Source organism: Watersipora subatra, chromosome 1, assembly GCF_963576615.1.
Source record: "Watersipora subatra chromosome 1, tzWatSuba1.1, whole genome shotgun sequence".
Classification (NCBI taxonomy): domain Eukaryota; kingdom Metazoa; phylum Bryozoa; class Gymnolaemata; order Cheilostomatida; family Watersiporidae; genus Watersipora; species Watersipora subatra.
The window spans coordinates 23,015,054-23,037,303 of record NC_088708.1 but is presented as its reverse complement, the minus strand read 5'-3'; the positions used below and the strand labels follow the sequence as shown (position 1 = coordinate 23,037,303).

General features: G+C 34.9%; 1 protein-coding gene across 3 annotated transcripts; it reads right to left on the bottom strand.

Annotated features, from left to right (window-relative positions):
• Nucleotides 1-4,871: 4,871 nt before the first annotated feature.
• LOC137410207 (cyclin-dependent kinase 10-like) lies at nt 4,872-22,244 on the bottom strand. 3 transcript variants are annotated; one of them, XM_068095786.1, is made up of 12 exons: nt 22,016-22,244; nt 13,641-13,713; nt 13,358-13,538; nt 12,663-12,865; nt 12,195-12,264; nt 11,859-11,918; nt 11,620-11,743; nt 11,481-11,530; nt 10,812-10,954; nt 6,220-6,344; nt 5,582-5,636; nt 4,872-5,266 (listed from the first exon to the last, which is right to left on the bottom strand). In XM_068095786.1, exons 1-11 carry the CDS (start codon nt 22,106-22,108, stop codon nt 5,625-5,627), a joined length of 1,134 nt encoding a protein of 377 aa, XP_067951887.1. In that variant the 5' UTR covers nt 22,109-22,244; the 3' UTR covers nt 4,872-5,266; nt 5,582-5,624. The 3 variants fall into 3 exon arrangements, with proteins under 3 accessions (XP_067951887.1, XP_067951886.1, XP_067951888.1); XM_068095785.1 differs by lacking the exon at nt 5,582-5,636; XM_068095787.1 differs by lacking the exons at nt 5,582-5,636; nt 22,016-22,244 and having other exon boundaries at nt 13,358-13,561; nt 13,641-13,684.
• Nucleotides 22,245-22,250: the final 6 nt, after the last annotated feature.

The window sequence follows — 22,250 nt, the reverse complement described above, 5'->3', positions numbered from 1 at the left end:
AGGTTAACAGTTTGAGGCTCGTTTTCTACACACAGCAGCCATCTTTGAACGGATATTCCTATGGCTCCGCTTACAGTATCTGAGTATTTCATTTACCTCCAATGAATAAGAGAGTGAAAGGTTCATGTCATTGCGGCGACTAGACCGCAAAAACCACTGTTGGATCTTTTTGGTATTTTATCAGTTATTCCAGTTTAGTCATAGCTTGAATAGGTTTCAGACTTAGCATCATGACCTGAAACATTTCAAAAGTAGCCAATATAAAATTATGAATTAAAACAGTGGATTATTTTTAATGTATTCTTTTAAGCGATACTTATTCTCAACTTTAACATTACTCAAAACTAAATATCGTAGTAAGTTTATAGGAGAAAGTGTGATACAGCAACTGAGGATAGAAGTATCCAACTGAGTCATTGCTGTCCCTGATCTTCTTACAGATGAGGGACAGCAGGAAGAGGGAGGAAGGGAGGAAAAGTTGGAGCAGGTAACTCCAACTTGTTACAACTTGAGTTTATCATTTTTGTCTGTTCTTTTGCTTTATTTCGGACAACTGAAGAGTTTCTATGCGAGCTTCCTAAAAACCTACTTTCTACACAGCTAAAGTTTACTCAAGGTATAATTAGTAGCAACTTTTTTCTGTTAACGGATTAGGATGTAGCAGGTTTAGTGAATACTGCAGCTAGTTGTGTGTTTGAGCCATAGGCAGACAGTATCACTAAAACTGCCTGTAGACAACAAAAGCCATAACATCACCATTTTACACGCATGGATGAGCTACATCATCAACTGCCATACTCTGACAGAAATAACCACTGGTTACAAGTCAACTAAAGTCTGCTCAAGTTGTAATTTGTGGCTACCTTTTCTTTTAATGGATTATAACACAAGTTTTATTAAAGACTATTTTATAGCGGACTATAATAGTAGGAACATGTCTTAATAGAGAAGCATCCAAGTCAAAATAACATTGATGTACAAGCAATATATTAAACTAATACAATTTCTTGCAGTCAATTATTAACTGATGGGTAAAAAACTTTTTGCATTTCAGACACTGTTTATACTATCTTTTATAAATGTGCACTTTTATTTAGAAAGTCATTTTCTGGCAATATTTGTAGGATATCTTATATGTTTATTTGTCACAGTTTGTTTTTTTGTTTTTTACATAAAACTCACAGGTTTTAAACTCATTTCAACCTACATGATATGTATAAATTGCATACAACTTCTAACAACTATTCAGAAAATATTGTTATGGTGGATTGAGGAGAAATTATATTATCCATAATTAAACCAAATCTACACACAACATCAGTGTTGAATTGGCTTTGTCATCGTATTCTATTTTGGCTATGTACAGTTTGTGCACTTTTGTTAGCTTGTGTGAACTAATTTGATTATTATTAGTTCAGCTACTAGTAAGGTCTTAGGCTATTGTAAGCAATATTTACCAGTAAAATATACTTCTTTATTCTATAAGTTCAACAACTTAAATACACAACTTACAAAGTTCTAAACAATAATATTGATGAAAAAAGGTTAAAATAGCCAGTAAAAGTTACACCCTTACTCGAACGCCATCCATGTTCTTTGCTCAGTTTCGTTCGGCCCTGACCTGAGTCTTGACAGTCAAAAAAATGTTATGATAGTCCATAGATATGGAGGCTCGGCAGTTAAGATGGTGAAAGAGAGGAGGGTCGGGGATGCTGGGAAAAGAGGCCCTACAGACATGGGAAGGAGAGCCTCAGCAGGCAGAGGGAAAAGAGAGGCAGAGTTATTGGAGCTGTTCTCTTTTATAGATGTCTCTGCTAGTCTGTGAAAAGGTGTTTAGGCACTAAGGTTCTGTCCTTTATGTTGCAGAGAGTTAAAATTTAAGTGGACTTGTCTTAAGTGCATCATGGGAGTGTAATGATTGGATATGATGACTAGCTTCAGTTATTTTGGTCGTGTTTGGTAGAGGTCTAATTTCTTTTGGTTGTGTTTGGTAGAGGTCTAATTTCTTTTGGTTGTTTGCTGGCTGGCAAGCCAATTGATGTTTCTTTCTCATGGGTTACTTCCACTGGAGTTTTTTAATCGCTTGTAGATGGGTGTATAGTGACTGTTTCTGTGATGATTCTCTGATTTACCAGGTGTTTTTGTTCGTCGTATTAGCCTATTACATATCTCTCCCATGCTATCTGCTTTTGCTAATACTTCCATACAATAATATCATTGCTAGTTCCTTTAACAATGTTTCACCTATTATTCACTTTTATTCACATTTTATTGACTGACTGTTGTCCTTTTTTGTTTTATGATTTTTGTGTGGCATGATTTGAAAAGCATTTCTGTTTAAAATGAAATTATTGCCAATAAAGTAGCGTATATATAATGTCTAATTAATCAGTACTTCTTGCATTCTGCAGGGCCAGTCTGACATATATTCTGTGAATAAAAACATAAAAATATGCTGCAAATTCTTCATCAAATGGTTATCGGTCGGATGTCCTTGCTGTAACATAATCTTGGTAGCTTCAAACAATTGAGGGCTATGCACCACGCGCTAAGTTTTTGATAAAAATGAATTCTTGCTCTATAGGAATAGGATTAAAATTGAACACAACCTTGTTTGATCACCGCATTGAAAACTCAAAAGTTAATTGAAATACCTGTGTCGTCACAGCAATGCTTACAGAATGCTTTGTTTATTGAGCTCAGCATGAGATGTCAACAGACTTAGTATTTTTGGTTGACTTTATTATTATTAATCATTAATCATAGAATATGTATTGATTGCAAATTAAGACATTCATGAAAAGTTGACAACATAGCGAGAGCTTGACATATAGTACTGGATATCCATTGCGATTACTTTGAGTGAGACTGCACCTCTGATAGAGGCTGTGCAAAATCCTACAATCAAAGGTGCACTGTGTAAGAACAGCATCTGACATTAGAAGCAGGGTTTATCAAACAAGTTCATGGCTGAAAAAGTTCTATAAGTTGTAAATAGAGGATATAAACTTACACTAACATATTTCATGTAAGACTAGGTTCAATTACACTTGGTTCACATATAACAACAGGTTTAATTTATCCTGTTGCTAGGATAATGAGAGCTATTACTCAGCATAAGAGTATAGCATTCAAATGTCACTTTTTTGCTTCCAATAAATAGTAGTAATCTCATTTAAGTTTAAGTAAAGTATACCCACCACACTGACAACTGCCAGAGTAGCTTGAAAATATTTTACAATCAGATGATCTCCCTGACGCAACCATCAAAATTTTGACTACTGGCTGAGCCCCTAATCTTGTTATTCTGCTTCTCTAATAGGTTTTTCAAATGATTATACTAGTGAAATGTTGTAAAGACTAGTAGGCTGGCGGTCCCTGTTATAGAGATCGTCATGTGTAATAAGTATGTGTACAAATAACAATAAGTATTAGCCAAATTATTCCCAGAAGCAGCAAGGTGGTGGAGTGGTGCAGATGGTAGTGCGCTTGGCTGTGAATCTATACACGTGGGTGTGATTCCTGTGCAGGGCAGTCTTTTTTCTAACACTTTTATTCCTAGTAGCTTGACTTATTATAGTAAAGATTTGTCACAATTACCAGGTAAATGGGGCTCATATGACTTCAGCTTTTTATGGCAACTGAAAAGAGTTTATGTAATAAGTTATTGTACATAGAAATTTATCCTGACACTGCCAGGTTAGCCTTACCTTTATCTCCTAGCTCTTCTACATTAAACACCTTTCCTGAGGAATCAACTCTGACATAGCATTTAAATGAGCCAAGATCTGGAGTTATACAGACTTCAAATTGTGATGCGTCAGAAGCGGATTTGAAAGTGACAAAACTCGTGTCTTTCGGATAATTCCAATATATGCTGCCAGCAGTGCAGTTCTCTACCGATAATCTGACAGCAACAGATTCTTCGTTTCTATATCTAACAATGTAAAGTATTATAAACCTGTAATTCTTTTTTTCAAATAAACAAAAGGAAATATTGTAAGGTCACTATTTGAGTTTCTGTCTGTCATGGTAAGGCAAGTTTATTACACAAACTCAGTTGAAGATTCTGCGCCACATCAGTAACTAACTCATCCTTCCGTAATACTCATATTCCAGCAATGTAGCTAGTTTTACATGTTTCCACATGGTGTCTTCGAAAAGTTGAATGAACCTTATCATCAACTGCCATACACTGACAGAAATAACAAGTGGTCACAAGTCAACTAAAATATGCTCAAATTGTAATTTGTGGCTACCTTATCTTTTAATGGATTGTGACAGTAGGTTTAATGAAGAGTATTTTATAGTGGACTATAATAGTCGGAACATATCTTAATAGAGAAGCATGCAAGTCAAAATAACATTGATGTACAATCAATATACTAAACAAACGATTATTTGCAGCCATGTATCAACTCTTCAAACTGAATATTGAGTTAAACCAGTTATTAGTATATATCAAGCTATCCGAGTCATACTGGTTTTCAAAAAACCTTTTGTCGAATGTTGCCATTACCCGATAAGAAAGCAATCACTTGCCTAAGTTATCAATATCAGCTGCAATTTTTATTGCTAAAATATCGGAATTAGCGCTTCTTGTATGGAGTATCTCTTGTGACTGATGTAAAATATGTGTAGTGAATCTAGCAGATAATACCTACGGTTTATCCAACAAGGCTGTGCATTCATCATTGAAGAAAAAGCTCTGAACACTCCTAATGGACAGAATGGTCAAAGAGAATATCACAAAAAATCGCATGATGAACACTCGCTTCCAACGAAGACAAATTGTTAACTACCAAGGAGAGTGTTGACACAGGCATGTGGGAACTAGCAGCTGCAGGAACACAAATCGAAGAGGCAAAGATTCCTAATTTATTTAAAAAGTATTTAATTGCCTAGAAAGATTTACATGTACAATATATTCACTATGTACACGCATATGCAGCAATATATATATATATACAAACATATAAATAAGGCAAAGAAAAGTACATACACTTTAGAATTTAGGGCAGTTTTTAACCGGATAACACCGTTTGTATATAGACATGTACATAGGAAAATTATCACCCAACAGTAATCATGCATAATGTAGAGCGTTCCAATTGTTCTTTACATCATGGTCAATTTAATTCTACAAGTTCATTGTATTACTCTGCACAAACAACTTGGGCCATGTTTGTCCAAGGCATGAAGCCCGACAAAACTGTGTAAGATCTCATCAGCACCCCATTCTAGGCCTTCATCTTGGCTTAACGTTCTGCAAACAGAAAATTTTACAGGCTAGTATGGTAAGTCAGTATTAAAAGTACAAGTCAGAACTGATACAATGAAACCTGTATTAATGATTGCCTTGAACATTTCACTTGCCTAACATACAAAGAAATGTCGAAATTTATATTTGAAGAGATGGAGCTGAAGATGAAAACTTCTCGTAGTCTATGTTAGAGTGAAGCTAAGCTCACACATTTATGTCAGCTCATCGTAGATTACCCTACAGCGTACCACAGTTTTATAGCGATTGTGTTAGTCCATCAGTCTCAGAAACCTCAGAGAAACATTTATAAACTCTCACCTTTAGGAGGTCAGTAAGTAGCTCATGCGCTTGCATGAGTGCACTACTTGTTGACCTAAAAATGATGGTTTATAAATTATATGCAGTTGGTTGGAAGAGAAACTAAAAAGTAGGAAATTCTTTTGAGATTATTTACAAGCAATTCATATGAATCCAGGAGCATTTTTGGTTGTAAAACATGAAAATCTTGCCTTGCTAGACTTCTGTACCTCTATCACCACTTCTAACTATGCACCGTATGTCCCCTGAATTACCAAGTCAACCAGTTCATTCTCCTATCTCTAAGGTAAAGTAATAATAAAAGTGGCGTTTTGTTGGTTTATCTCTCAATTAATGTATTATTGTACACTTCTCTCAAATAATGCATTTGTTTTCAAAGCAAATATTAATTATTAAGCAGAATGTATTAAGAAGTTTTTTTTGCTGTAAAATAAATTAAAGAAACTACAGTGAAACTTTTATAAAAATATTTAATTAAACAGATGATAGTTTTGCAAAGTAGGTTTCCGGACAAATTAAATTTGTATGCATATATATAAATTTACAATTGACCGTACATATATATATATATCTATATATATATATTATAGCCCAGACATAAAACCAGAGTTAGAATAGGAGGGCTAAGATTCACATACATCACGCCCTTCGTTTGCCTTCCGCTTCTTGATTACGTTATGAGATGCTTGATGCTCACGATTGGCAGCTGGTCTCTTCGCATTTCTGTGTTCAGGAAATGAAGGCATCAGTTCCGGCAAACAGGCTGTAACAAATCTTCAGACTAAATAAAGCTTACATAAAAATGCATGTAAAAAATGCATTGTCCGACTGCCATTGTAAGTATGTATATATTTTGCAAAAAAGTGGAAGAGATCCATACTCATATGCTAATGATTAACGATGTTCAAAAGGCAATAACCTGTTATCAACAATAGATTTACAGCTATAGTTGAAGCCTTGCCACAGTTATGCTTACAACAGGTTTGTCGTGGCTGTATAATGTGTTACACTAGATAAGTTACAGAAGTCAATTTTAGAGAATTTAAATCAAGTTTCTAAATTGGAGCATTAACTATTTGGAAGAAAATAAATATGTAACAAAATTTAAATGAACAGCAATTTTATATTTTAGTATATTTTATAATTTTATATTACACGTTAAAATACCCTCATTGGCTAAATAAGTTTTTTTCCTAAAATTATTCTCTCATTCACTTTCCCTTCCTACATGTTAATCAATCTATCCATCTCATAGATGTATGCATCTATGTGGATAATCACCAGGCCTATATCACAGGACTAATTTTAATTTTGGTAGATATCCAGCATAAATAGCCACTAGAATCAAAAGTGATCTACAACAGTGATTACAGAGCATAAACAAATAAATCTCACTGTGACATGTCTAAATACATATAATGGGTTTTCCACGGATGAGGAATACAGAAAAGAGAGAGTAGTAATCTAGAGTAATGGCAAACAACTAACAAAGATAAATAGCAACAAACCTATTCTAAAAAATTACAACTCAAATACAGAAGGTTTTTCAGGGTCATAGGTTTTTGGCCTATATTTAGCAGAAAACATATTTAGGCATATTTTAAACCAAGTTAAACTTTTTCGATCAGAAAAATTTTCTTTTAGAATCCGTTAGTAAGAAGATTTGTAGGCATTTAAGATGACGGATAACAAACATATTCTTTTTGCCTTGTTATATATTTGTATTTATTTGAGATTTAAATTTTAAAAGCTTGAGAAATTTTGGAAAACTTTATTTCTAAAACTTTCATTAAAAGGTGAATTTTGCAACAATTGTATGAAGCCATTTAGAAATTTACACGCGTACACACTAACCCTTTTGTATATATATAGATGAAAATGGACGCTAAATGACACTAATGAATTTGAAAAGAAAACTTTAGCAATTACTACAGTTATGATAGAGAAATTAATAGTAATGCAAACAATTATACTGTAGCCATCACCTAACCAAAATAACTTGCATTGCGAGTCCTAGAAACTGTAAATTAAGGAAGCCTATAGGAAATCGATACTTCGGACTGAACAATAACTTGAAAAAAATCACTTGATTATTAGAGCGCTAGAAATGCTGTAATCTGCATGAAAATCGCATGCAACAATAACTTTGTCCGTATTTTACAACTTTTCTAAAATTTAAATCAAACAGGTTATTCATTACCTATAAATTAAAAACCACATACCCTAGGACACTTATGTATTCGCCTCAACTAACTTTCGCGTTTTCGCGGAGTCATCCTCTGGCAAAAATTTCATGTGCGAAACTAAACTATCATAATGAACGAGCGAAAACGCAAAATTAAATAGCTTTGTTCATTGATAGTCCAAGAAACAAATGGTAGCAAGCAATCAAATTGCATTATCAATCTCACCTACACGATTCTACCTGCAGTTTACAATTACAAACTAGTCCCAAATTGAATTTTTTTCCTTATCGGTAAACTGAACCTGAGGAATCTAATTATGTTTGTTCCACTGCATTTATTTTCACATCACTATATTTTCCTACTCATCAGAGCTGCGAAATTAAGTTGCAGCAAAATTTTACTCTGTTTGCTACTCACGAAACTAAATACTAGCGAAATATAAGTGTCCTAGGGTATATTCTAAATATATATTTTCAGTTACCGTAAAACCTCTAATGGAATGCCACCTCTATTTGAATGCCACTTCCATTTAACCGCCATGATGAGAGAGGGGTTGAAAAATAGAGCACCACCCTCTATTTGAAAGCCACCTCCATTTGACCATCGCTTTGACAACTGTCGATTTTTATGAAGTCATAATATCAAGTGATCAGTAAAGAGGTGTCCACAAAAGTGTATTAAGGTTAGAAGGCACCCTCAAAATAGTATTTTTTTTCAAAAAAATTGTTAAAAAAATATGTTTCCTATATAATTCAAGTGTGCTCTTTCCATTACTGCCACTAAAAAGTATGTCAAATCCATTTAAAACACTCATAACTTGGACTGAATGTTGACCACTTCCAGAGACAATATGCCCGAGATATTGATCGCTGCCGGGTGGTACGTGGAAACAAGGCAGCTGAACCTGTGGTAATTGCTGCTAGGAAGGCAAACAGAAGGTCAGCTGCACCAGATGATAATACATATTCAAGTGGAGGGTTTTAATAATAAATATTCAAGTGGAGGGTTTTAAAAGTGTATGAGACAATCCAGCTGCCCATAACTATGAAGAAATCATCCGTTTTCTATTCCCAAACTTTAGGCAGCGTTTTCTCATTATTTGCTTTTTGTTAGTGTTTTCAATCTTTAAAACGCTGTCATTTTGTCAATTTTAAAGATATCGACTTAAAATTTTGTATGGCTAATCCTTGAAACCTAACTGATGTATCTATGGTCTCAGAATTTTTCTTCTCTGTGTAGGGGGTCCAACCCACGACCCAAACTCCAACCTGATTTCGCATATATGACTTTTTGTCTCTTTTTTACTTGAATAAAAATTGTAATTGAAAATTCTGCTTCCATATTGTCATTATATACACTGTTTGGCACTATAATAACCACTTTTAAAGTGGATACACTGAACTTTCATCCAGATATTTTGCATGAAAAACATGACTTCGAAACTACATTCTGATTCATAAAATGAGAACCGTTTGTCTGGTGAACAAACCAAGTATACCATTGGATTTGTCTAAAAAAACTACACCAGAATGTGTCTTTTTAAAGTTTGTAACACTATATATAGAGGGTCTCTCCGAGGCCTTCTAGCCTTAATAATGAATCGTTTACATCAATAAAGGTACAAACACACTAGGCGATATTATCGCGAGCGTCATGACGAGGGCGGAGGTATCGCTGGCGTGTGCCTTAACACACGTGGGCAATTCACTAGCAAACGATATAATGGGCACGCTCACAAACTGCCAATAAAATTCCGTATTATTAGTTTCTTCGGAGTTATTGATAAATTTAGGTAAGTCAATATGGCGCTGTCTAGGCAACAGCGTAAACAACTCCCGCTTTTGTTATTAAACTTATCTTATTTAAACGGAATGTACACTACAAGAAAAAACGATTCTTGTATATATAACTGTAACATTTCACGATTTTTATATTTATTTTGTATTAGTTTTTTATATTTAATATATTAAACATTTACCATTGACAAGATGGTCAACCTGCACAATGATTGACTCCAAATGTTGGTTTTCAACTCGGATTTTTTGTAATTTTTGTTTGCTATGGTGTACAGAAAGGTGGAAAACCCAAGGCTAAAATAGTTAGCACACGCATGGTGTATATTTTATATGACAACGTATCTGATCACGTTCTAGGTCAGTGGTAGAGCATCCGGTAAAACATCCGATAAAACACTCGTCGATGCGAAAATCGACATAAGCCCAAATCTATCGGAATGCGGAATATAAAGATTTTAAGATCTGTAGCCGGAAAACCGACAGATATACAATACACGACATACGGATATACTTTGAGAAATATTTATAGCGTATTATTTGAATGCATCATTGCGGTAATCTGATCTTACAATTGATTGACCCTTGTAACTCCTTTCTATTGCGCATAAAAAGCTAATTTTGGCTGCTAACTGTAGCAAATATATTATTGAGTGCAATGAGCTTTTATGTAATATTGGTAGCTATACAGATAAAACGAAAATATGTTTTCAAATTTAGAATGAAGTAAAAATTGAAAGCTCCAACAAATTGCAAAGCAGGACACAGACTATCATATGACTACAGGTTAATTGCAAGCAATAGATAGCAACCGGAAGTAATATTTCTGTTTCTCAATACATGTACATATTTATTAGGAGATTTTTGACAAGTTGGAAGTAGGTTAGTAGATTAATTACATCCAAAAGGTTACAATACGTTGCTCCAAAATATAGGCGGCATTCACTTTGACGTAAAAGGGCTAAACTTATCTTCCCAAAATTCTGATGAGCCATTTAAAAAATACAACGCCACCCTTTATTTGAACGCCACCTCCAACTGACCACCACTATAAAGGAAGGGTTGAAAAATAGAGCACCATGGCGTTCACTTGAAGGTTTTACAGTATATAGAGAATAAGACTTGCTACCTCAGACAAGGCACGTGCCAAGCAAGCAAAATAGAGGAGCTCATGCTACTTCTGAAGAGTAACTCAGCACTGATTATATGTAGCTAACAATGGTATCTGTACTTTAGAAGAACATGACTTACGAAGAGGAGCCTCCTTAAAATATGAACTCTCTAAACAGTCTGCGGCTGTAGCTCGCTTGGAAGGATTGTAGGTGAACAAGAAGTTGAGAAGTCTTATACACGAGTCATTCGCCCACGGGAAGCTTTGTCTCAAATTATTGTATCTGCCACAAGAAACAATAGAGCGGTATTGCGAATGCAAGATGATAAAAGAACATTTTCAGGAAGAAGTGGTATGTATTACGTACAATCCAACCTACATTGAGATTACCTCACTGTACCAACTTTTAACATGGCAATTTTTTAATGTTTGCCATAAAATTCAGGCAAATATTTAACCCTGCAACTGAAGCATACTTAACACGACATTTTGACTGTCTCAACAAGGCTGTTTAGTGAATCAGTAAAAAACGATACAGTTATGTATGTGATGTGGTTCCATGACGCTCGAACAATGTTAAACAGTGCATTATACCTTCCTACAACTAGTTTTAAAAACACGGATGCCAAAAAGACTAGTGCAAAAAAGAAAGCCACATATCTTGAGCTCAGTTATTTAGAAATCAGCAAAGTTGTCTAGTACTTGTTGTGAGCAAAAGGCCTGAAGAGAATAAAAGTGGAAAGATAACTAAAAATAAAACAAAATCAAATACAGAACAATAACAAGAGAAACAACACTTAAACACTTACGGCTGCTTTCTTAATGTATAATTCTTAGCTGTGGGAAGATTTTCGTATTCCTGAAAAATAACCAGATGGTTGAAGCAGCAGTTATGAGTTTTTGTACTAATTCTTGAAAATTACAAAAAAGTGATGATGTGTAACTTACAGGCCAAATAGCTTTAGTTGGTGATCCAAACATATCAATTATCAAATCAATTTGATGGAGCTCCGACTTTCCAGCTAAAAGGGGACGATTAAGTAGCAGCTCTCCAAAGACACACCCTGCTGCCCTGCGTGTAGTAATCAACTGGCTGAATTAGCTGATATTACATGGTAAAATCATGTTCCTGAAATATTTACTTTACATATTAATTTACCTACATGCGATGACTATACAACACTCACCACATATCTATAGCTACTGTTTGCTCTTTCTGTCCAAACAGCAGCTCCGGTGCTCGATACCTGCAGAACCAGACCAAAATAATTTTTAAGTACAATAAGCTATGGGTTTGCATATTCATATATACGCTTGTAGGTTAGATATCATGAACTAGTGCCAAAAATAAGTGTCATGTACAAGGATGAACAACATTACACAAATCACATAACGAGTTAATGCAAAATGCTACGATACGAGAACTGTATTAGACCTGAGAAATCACAGCAAATAAATGTTAGTTCTTCTCATGCAAAAAAGAAATACAAAGTCTTTAACATCAGATCACCAGTAACACCTACCAGAGAGTCACAACTCTAGGAGTCATCGGTTTGGAGGGGATCTCATACTTCCTTGCTAGTCCAAAATCAGCTAAAACCAAAACTGTCTTTTTATTAAATAAGCGAAAACCTTACTGAAGTTTGAAATCGTTTCATCTCATAAAAATAAAACTAAGTTTATAAAACTCAAAACATATTTAACTTGTATCTGAATAAATCGGCTCATTAGAAAAAGGTTTTAACCATATGCTGATAGCAAATAAGTGGATATGATTTAATCTATTGGTGCTAGAAGTCTTGGCATTATAAACACTTGGTAGCTATGACATAAAAACTCCAGTTTGGTAGCATTATTGACAGCTTAGCAGCATGGCAAGCAAAATTTTAACATAGTTGATTTGGGAATACCAGCATCAGATTTTGTAAATTGAAAAAAAGATGTTATACTTAAGTTTACAGGATTCTACGGTGACTCTTATTAGCGTATACCTAACTTGACACCCCCACGAAAGTCCATTAATAAATTGGAAACTTTCACGTCTCTATGAAGAATGAAGTTATCATGCAGGTACTTCAAACCAGCAAATACTTGGAGCATGATGCATTTGACTTGAGATTCCGTGAATGGCTTTTGCATGTTATCAAGAAGACTGGCAATATCTTGCTCGCAGTATTCCATTATAAGAAACAGACTATAAAAAACAAAGCAAACAAGATTACTCGATGATAAATTGATTAAATGCATGACAAGTTAAATGAACCAAACGAGTTATAAGAAAAATTTTAGTCCTATGTGTGCACACAATACTTGCATGTGGTTTGTTCCTGCGTGGATGCTCTACAACCACTTTAAAATCGCGACAAAACCAACATGTACTATGAAGTTAGGATTGAGTACTTCAATCTAGCAAGGATGCTGCTGCAAATTTGAGAATGGCTTTCCACCCACTATAAAAAGCGTTGTCGTAAAAGGTGTTGTTAGTCTGCACAGTTCTACGCATGCCACATAAAGTTAAAAGGTGTCAGTATAACTGTTATTACTATTAGTATAGTTGGTTTATGAAACTGAACAAGCATGAAGCCACAATTTCTATTGAACATTTTTATGAAATTACTATTGTGTTAATAGTGCGTGATACAACCACATTACACTATAAGATGCATGAATATAATATAAAACCTACCTATCCAGAGATTTTCCAACGGCAACACCATGCAGATCAACAATGTTCTTATGGTTGAGATTGAGCAAGAGAGTGATTTCTCTGAGCGCGCTTATTGGTAAGCCTGACTTTTTAAATTCGTCATCCATTCGCACTTTTTTTAAGGCAACGATCTCTTGATTAATTGTGTCCCGTGCTCGGTCTAAAAATAAAGATTGGGGGACGCTGGTGTTATATATGATAAAGAAGCTTTTTTAAATTATCGTGTAAAGAATTCATGCATTTGAAGAATTTGATAACCTACAGACTATCCCATAAGTTCCTTCTCCAATTCTATTCAGTTTTTCAAAGTCGGAGACTTGCCTGCATCTTCCAAACTAAAAATAACACATGTGTAGTTTATAGAATCCTCTTCCGAAAAGATAAAAAAGATATATATAATCTTAAACTCTGCCGTTCAGTCTTTCCAGCTATTAAAACTAGGAAAGAAAGATCCACTTCGTGCTAGATGTGATCTCGGAATCTCCTGTACACCAGGCAATAAAGCCAACCAATTAAGCTATGCGAGATACAACAGATTCATTAGGCAATCCTTCGTTTTTTCGCGACGTCATTCTATCGTTGTCTGCCATCTTTATGGACAACTTTTATCATTAAAAACATGAAGCTTTGCAATTAATTATTGCAAACAATGCTTTTGTTTGCAAATTTTTTATTTTAATATCAAAACAACACCGAAAATACTATTAATCAAGAGAATGACGATGGTTTTCTACAAAGATGGCAGCCTTTTCGTGGACGGGCGCATGTGCAAACAGGGTGATGACGTCAAAAAGACTTGATGGATATGAGCCATTTTGTCAGTCAAAATAAGCATAACACTCTGCATTATGCAACATCACCAAAGCTTGCTCTCATGGCTATTATTAGTACGCTTAGCGATATGGACAGTAGCCCACTCAATTGGCGGTATTGGAGGTGGCGTTCAAATAGAGTTTGTGTTCAATTAAAGGTTTTAGGGTATATATATCTTCTTTGTTTATTCTATAGACTTCTTTTGATGGGGGAAGGGGAGGATCTCCTTGATGGTCTTTACTAAAATATCTTACAATAAAGCATAGTAGATTAGCTCACTCAGTCTAGAAGGAACATGAAAGGCATGAAAAAGCTGTATGCAGAATTTCAAAAAATGGTGTTAATTTAGTCCACTTAATTTAGTTAATTAAGTTCCCTAGTGGTGCGCAGTGAAAAAACTGAAAAGGTAATGATCAATGTTGCGTGTAAAAGCTTTTGTACCAGACCTTGTTTGTATGTTGTTAACGATCTCAATAACTTGGCCATATAAATCATTTAGAATTGGGAACTTAGCATGATTTCGAAGAGAATGTTTCTACGAACACTAGTTCTCCGGACTTGAAGCAAATCTAGATTTAACCATCTCTTGCTATCATTACTAAAAAATCTCTCCCCTTTGGCACTTCCAATACACCTGATCACCTGTGACTGAATTCTTTCAAGCATATTTATGTGCTTTACCCCGTATGGATCCCAAGCTTCCATTGTATATTCCAGGAACAGTCTACATAAGGAGAGGTATGCTACATACTTTACTTTGGGAGAAGCCCGAAATAGTACAGGTTTTATCAATCCAAGCATCCTAAAAGCTGCTTCTTTACACACTGTTTCACTATGCACATCTCTGGTAATATTCCTACTAATATTTACACCTAAATATTTTATAGTTTCCACACAGCTCACGGGTTGACCGTACAGGTGGTCATTTTTAAGGATATCTTATCCAAACATTATAATGTAATTTTACAGGATTTAACTGCATCTTCCATTTATATACAAATGTATTAAGTCTATTAAGGTCATCCTGAAATTCTATGCAGTCCTGTTTTGATTTAATATCATGGTCAAGCAAGAAACCATCGGCTAAAGCCTGCCTTTTAAATGTTTTATCATAGTAGCTATGTCATTTATGTATAGGATAAACAACGCTGGACCGAGAACAAAGCCCTGAGGAACTCCAGATGTAACTGGCAACATTTCTGAAAGTCGACCATTCACCATAAACTGTTGATACCTTTTAGACAGAAAATCTTGTATCCACAACAAAAGCTTAGGATTTACATTGTATTGAGATTGTAACTTGAATATTAATTTGTTATGATCTATTTTATCAGAAGCTTTTTGAAAAGCCTAAGATGGCAGCATGTACAGTTTTTTGTTGTCTCGGGACTTCTGCAGGTCATTTAGGAAAGTCACAAATTGAGTGATACAGGAAAAACCCTTTCTAAAGACATGTTGGCTATCATGCTATCAACTTCTTCAAGCGACTGATGTGAAACAAAATGTTAAAATAACTTGCAGAGTGTGCTTATAAGTGAAATGGGTCAATAATATTTTGGATCATGTTTATCCCACCTTTTAGTATAGGACAGACATTTGCTATTTTCCAGCTATTTGGCAATCTCCATTTTTGTGTGGAATAATTGAAATTTGAAATATAATTGTTGCGGTGGCAGCAATATCTATGCATGAGTATTCCTTCTTAAAAGCATCTGGTCCAAAAGCATTTCTATTTTTAGTTCTTCAATTAATTTCATTACTCCATCTTTACATACCGACATTTGCTGATTTAATGTATCAGTTTCACTTTTGGTGTGGTTTTCAATTTCAGCTTGTTGTAAGTATATGCTACAAAAGTATTTATTCGGTATATCTGACATCTCACGAGGATCATCTGTCAAATTCTTGTTGTGTTTTTAACTTATTAATTGTAGATTCAAAGGCCTTTACCATTTTGATATAGCTAAATAATGGTTCGCTTATTCCTTCTGACAGTGGCTGGTATAATTTTCTGAGCAGATACTTTTTTGCCATAATTTTAAACTCTTTATTATTACTTCTGCATATAATTTTATACTTGGAAAGCTTGTGTTCATTTCCATTACGCTTAGAGTCATTAGATATTTTTCGCTGTTTTCTGACAGATCTTTTTGCTAAACCATTTGGGTTCATTTCCCTGTGGTATTCTAGGTTTTATTTTACCAACAAGTGAATTTAATAAATTTTCTCTGGAAAGTAACTCAAACAAAATTTATTCCTTCATCATTTAATATAAGCATATCTAATTCTGTTTTGTGTGATTGCCGTAATTGGGAGAAAGACGAATGGTCAACATTTTTAGTCTCAAAGTCTTGTTTGGCACCTTTTTGAGATATATCTGTCTAGAGAAAACCTGTAGCACAATTTTATCATGCAATGATTCGATAATCCAAGATTTACGACTTCTAATTATCTATTGCCATTTTATTGTTTGTACATACAAGGTCTAGGATGTTTCCTTGTACATGCGTGGCGACCTCAAATAATTGTTGCAAATTTAGATAATTAAAACATGGTAGGAACGCATTACTGTTTACCTAGATGCTATGAGAATTTAGATCACACAAATTTACTCCAGGTAAATTAAAGCTCCTAATATCATGTGATGTATTCCTGGATATTTAACATTTGGTTGACATAGGTAGTTGATTATGTAATCTACTGAGCGGTATATATATGAAACTACAAGTGCTATATTGTTCGTGTTGTTTAATAGGCCTACACTGATAGCTTCAGAATTAGACTCAGGAATGATCACCGATAACTTTAAATTTTGATCTAATGCCATTAATACACTACCACCATACATATTTCGATCTTTACGATATATGGTTTTATTCTGCGCCTCAAAAATCAGGTGACTTGGAAATGTGGTATCTAAATGTGTTTCCGTAAAACTTAGTATATTACAGTTTGTAGCCATTGCTTGTATTTCAACTAATTTACCCTTTATAGATCTAGTGTTTGCAAGTAATCTACTCAAGAACTTTTCATGCCTATTTTCATAAATAGGCATGAAAAGTTTACTATTACTATTCCCTTTTACTATTTTGTAAATTCCCTGCTTGTCCGCATCTATAGTTTCCCATAATTGCTTCATTAATGAAGAATCTTTTTTGATCACTTTCGCTTAGATCAAGTCTTGCAGAAATGCCAGTTTTTTTAAAGCACTGATTCGTCTAATTAATTCCCACGTTTGAAACTCGAATGTGACTACCTTAATTGGTCTTATCTTGTTACTGTCTTCTGTGGTCTTTTTCCCAAAGCCGTACTACATTGCCAATGTTGGGTTTTACAGAAAGATGACATTCTTCAATTAAATTATCAACTTGTTCAAAAACGGATAGTTCTCGATCATCGTTTATGCCCCAAATTATCAGGGTTTTCTTACTTTGATCTTCATCGCTGCTTTTATTATCATTACTGGGCTTAGCTTTTTCTTTATCAATTTGATTACTAATGCATGTTTGGATCGCCCCTCTGATACTGTATCAGAACAGGCTTGGATAAAATTTCCAACAACTTGGAGATAAGAAATCTCCAAATTTAAAAAGTTATTTTTTTATAACATTTGTCATGTCAGATCTATATGAAAACAAAGCATTTATATCTGTTTCGACTATATCTAGTTTATCAGAAAAGTCTTGTGAATTAGACTTCGTCTCAATGTTTAATTCTGGTGGATTGAGTTCAACTTTGTTAATCTTATCATTGAGAGATTAGAAAGCCAGAACACTGTTTTGACAATAACCATTATAGTCTACAATTGCTGTTTGCTATAAAATTGAAGAGGTCATTTGGAGTGTTTGAACATTTTTGGTGACACCATTTAAAACATGCATCATATGGATTTGCAATGACAATTTTTTTCAGAAACTTCACTTGGAACTTCAAGCACTCTGGCGGCTCTTTTCCACTCATGATGATGAATAGAATTAAAATTTAATTGATAGTTAAAAACTCACACTGGGGTAAAGAAAGTTAATTTAAATAAATTAGAATAAGAACGTGTATGCTAAATAACTATTTAGTTATCGATAATAATAATGATGTTTAGCTAAAGATAATATAAATATACACAACAATTAGCTTTCGTCAAATGACGATTTAAACAGTATTGGAAGAGCGCCGAAAACACATCTGCACAGCTCAACAGTCCGGAAATGACCTCACATAAAATATATACTACAGTGTAACCTCGGTTCTCGATCATAATCCGTTCCTGAAGGTTGTTCAAACACCGAGTTGTTCGAACACCGAAATCATTTTTCCCATTACAAATAATGTAAATCATTTTAATCCGTTCCAACACCCTGAATGTTTACCTTGTTAGTACATGTATTTTATACATTATTTTATGCATGAAATTGCACATTAAAATGCTGACTAATACATAAAAAGCAATGTATATCTCAGAAAATGTTAAGCAAAATGGTAAAGACACAAATAACATAAACAAATGTAACCCAAAAAACGTAATGTAATTATCGTAATCTTCCATACGAAAGATTACGCTAATATGAACGTGTAAAAATAAAAAAAGGATAAAAAAAGAATTATGAATAGGATTTTTTAGGATACAGGATGTTCTTTTCTCTTAAAATATCTATCCAATGACACTTGCTTCTGCCTTCATTTTAGCACTTTTCGGAAATGGTTCATGAGTGTCGTTAAAGTCATTGACGACTCTGGTGGCTGCAGCTTTATTGGGGTGGTGGAGTTTGGCGAAATTCTGTAACTCTGCCCATTTGCTACACATTTGTTTAATCTCGGACGTCGGGGCATCCTTTCTTGCTTCCTCCTCCTCGGAGGACATCTCCTCTTCCAACTTTTTCTTCTGCTCATTCTGAAGGTGGAGGAGTTCTTCTGTGGTGAGCTCGGCTTGATGTTCGTCCAGGAGTTCCTCCACATCATCGTTGTCAATCTCCAAGCCCAAGCTCTTGCCCACAGACACAATGTCATCAACGAGGTCGGGTTCCTCCTCCTCAACAGGAGCACTCGTGCTGGTCCCTGCAACACCGAAACCCTCTAATTCTCGCTTGCTGACACACTCGGGCCATAACTTCCTCCAAGCAGAATTCATCGTCCGATAGGTCACAGCGTCCCATGCTTTATCGATGATGTTGATGCAGTGCACGATGTTGAAATGGTGCTTCCAAAAATCACGCAGGGTCAGTTCAGTGTCATTCGTGACTTCAAAGCACCTTTGGAAGAGATATTTCGTGTAGAGCTTCTTGAAGTTGGCAATAACTTGCTGGTCCATGGGTTGTAGTAACGGGGTGGTATTTGGAGGCAGAAACTTAATTTTGACGAAATCAAATTCCTCCATCAAGTCGTCCTCCAAACCTGGAGAATGTGCAGGGGCATTATCCATTAACAAAAAGCAGCGTAGTGGCAAACTCTTCTCCAAATATTTTTTACTTCTGGGCCAAAAACTTCATGCACCCACTCGGTGCAAAATTGCCTCGTTAGCCAAGCCTTGGAGTTTGTCCTCCACATAACAGGTAATTTGCTTTTCATTATGTTGTTGGCCTTAAATGCCCTCGGATTCTCCGAATGATAAACAAGTAGAGGCTTGATTTTACAATCCCCGCTTGCGTTGCCACACAGTAAAAGCATGAAGCGATCTTTCATTGGCTTGTGACCTGGCATGGACTTCTCCTCGCATGTAATGTATGTCCTCCGTGGCATTTTCTTCCAGAAAAGACCAGTTTCATCACAGTTGAAAATCTGCTGGGGAAGATAATTTTCTTGTTTAACGAAACTGGCAAAGTCGATCTTGAATTTTTCCGCTGCAGTCTTGTCCGAACTTGATGCCTCCCCATGTCGAACCACATTGTGGATGCCACATCTCCTCTTGAACTTTTCGAACCATCCTCTGCTAGCCTTGAATTCAGATCCTTCAACAATAAGTGACGGGTCTTTCGTTAACAAATCACTGTACATTTCTAGTGCTTTCGCACAAATAATCTCTTCATTTACACTATCTCCTGCTAACTGTTTTTCATTTATGAAAATCATCAAAAGTTTTTCAACCTCTTCCAAAACTGGCGGCCTTTGCTTGCTTATAGCACTCACTCCCATAGCCATATCACTAGATTTCACAGCCTCCTTATTCTTTAATATCGTACTGATCGTAGATTTTGCCATGCTGTATTCCTTAGCAAGATCAGACACTCGCACACCTTCATATTTAGCTATTATTTCTTTCTTAAATGCAATAGTTGTACGCACTACTTTTCTTTTTTCACTTGTAGCAGCTTTGCTGATTGCACCGACTTTCTTTGGAGGCATGATTAGGGGCTAAAATACTTCGTACACCTATATAAAATGCGAGAGCAAAACGCAGCACGTCAGCATGCGACAATGGTCACGGTCAACGCCGCTAAGCATCCGGCGTTCGAACTCCAATTTTTGTTCAAACTACGAAGCAAGAATTGCTTGAATTTTTTGTTCGGACTCCGATTTGTTCGAACTGCGAGTCGTTCGAAAACAGAGGTTACACTGTAATTGAATGCCCGGCGTTGCCCAGGTAATAAAAGTCTTTGCACAAAAAATTTAATTTCAAATAACATATAAAACATCTACCATTCTAACTTTCAAACTTAATATCTTGAGAAACATGTTTTGGGCAGTTCAAACAACTTTAGAGAAAAATAAAACAACTTTAGGTGCAAAGGTGTTTAAATGTGAAATAATTAGCAAGTAATGACTAGATAGTCTGTTTTGCTACAATGATTACAACGAAAAATGATTCGATACTGGTACAATCACTACGAACTGATAAAAAAAATAAATAGAAATGAATATTTTGAACCAATAATAACAATGACTACATAGAAGTGGGTGTATAAAAAGGTTACTGTTACAACAGAAGCTCATTGTAATCAAAGTTTTGATGAACGATACTGGTACCTCTCAATACTGGTATAAACATATAGCAGTGAAGCGCACAATGGTACTTTGTCTTTTTACTTTGTAGATTTAGCTATCACCCTTAAGAGAAACAAGAAATAGGAGTGTAACGGTACATTTGAAAATGACAAATTGAAAAAATAGATTCGCTAATGGCCTTGGAAAAATTCCGAAAAAAAAACAAACCCAAAAGTTATTATTACTTAATGAATAGTACATATTTAGTCGGTAACCTGCAATCGTTATAAGGATAGATAAAAAGTTAAAAATGGCTTAGCCAAGTGGTTACGGGTGCTTGTTTGCTGACTTGCAATTTGAATGTTGCGAGTTCAAATCCAGTACAATTGTGATTTTTTTGCTGCTAAAACTTTATCGCTTATAACTGGACAAACAAATGACAGAGAAACAAACATTGAGATATATATATACAGTAAAAAAAATCTATATATATATATACAATGTATATATATATATATATACAATGTATATATATATACAATGTATATATATATATACAATGTATATATATATATATATATATATATATACAGTAACAGTCCTTTTGTTGGTTCAAGAGATGGTAAGCCATGACCCCAAACTAACTTATTGTTTAAATTATGTATTTTCACTCAATTAGCCTCCTAACTGGCTATGATATGCTATATAAATTGGAGATGAATCCGGTGTAGGAAATATTGAGCATATATTGGTGCCATTATGAGTAGAACTATAGTATCTTTCGCTAAAATGTGCTACACATTTAAATCATTGATAAAATTAGCGAATGCCTAAAGGTCTCGATTATTGTTGCAGTTAAATAAAATAAATAACATGATAGCGTCGTGCTCTTATATTACTAGTTGAGTATACCTGATCATGAGTGAGAAACGATCTTGGCTTCAATGTTTTGAGAGACATATATGAAGGTAGCAGATCGTCTAAGCCAGATTGGTTCATAGCCATAGCCAGCAGTTCGTTTGCTAAAATACCGACGGTAACAACTACTGCAAATTTATGTGAAATTGAGGGAGGTTGAAACGTTTGCGCCAAATAAGCGCCACCTGACGACAAATAAACCGGATATGATACAAAATTCTCGCAATAC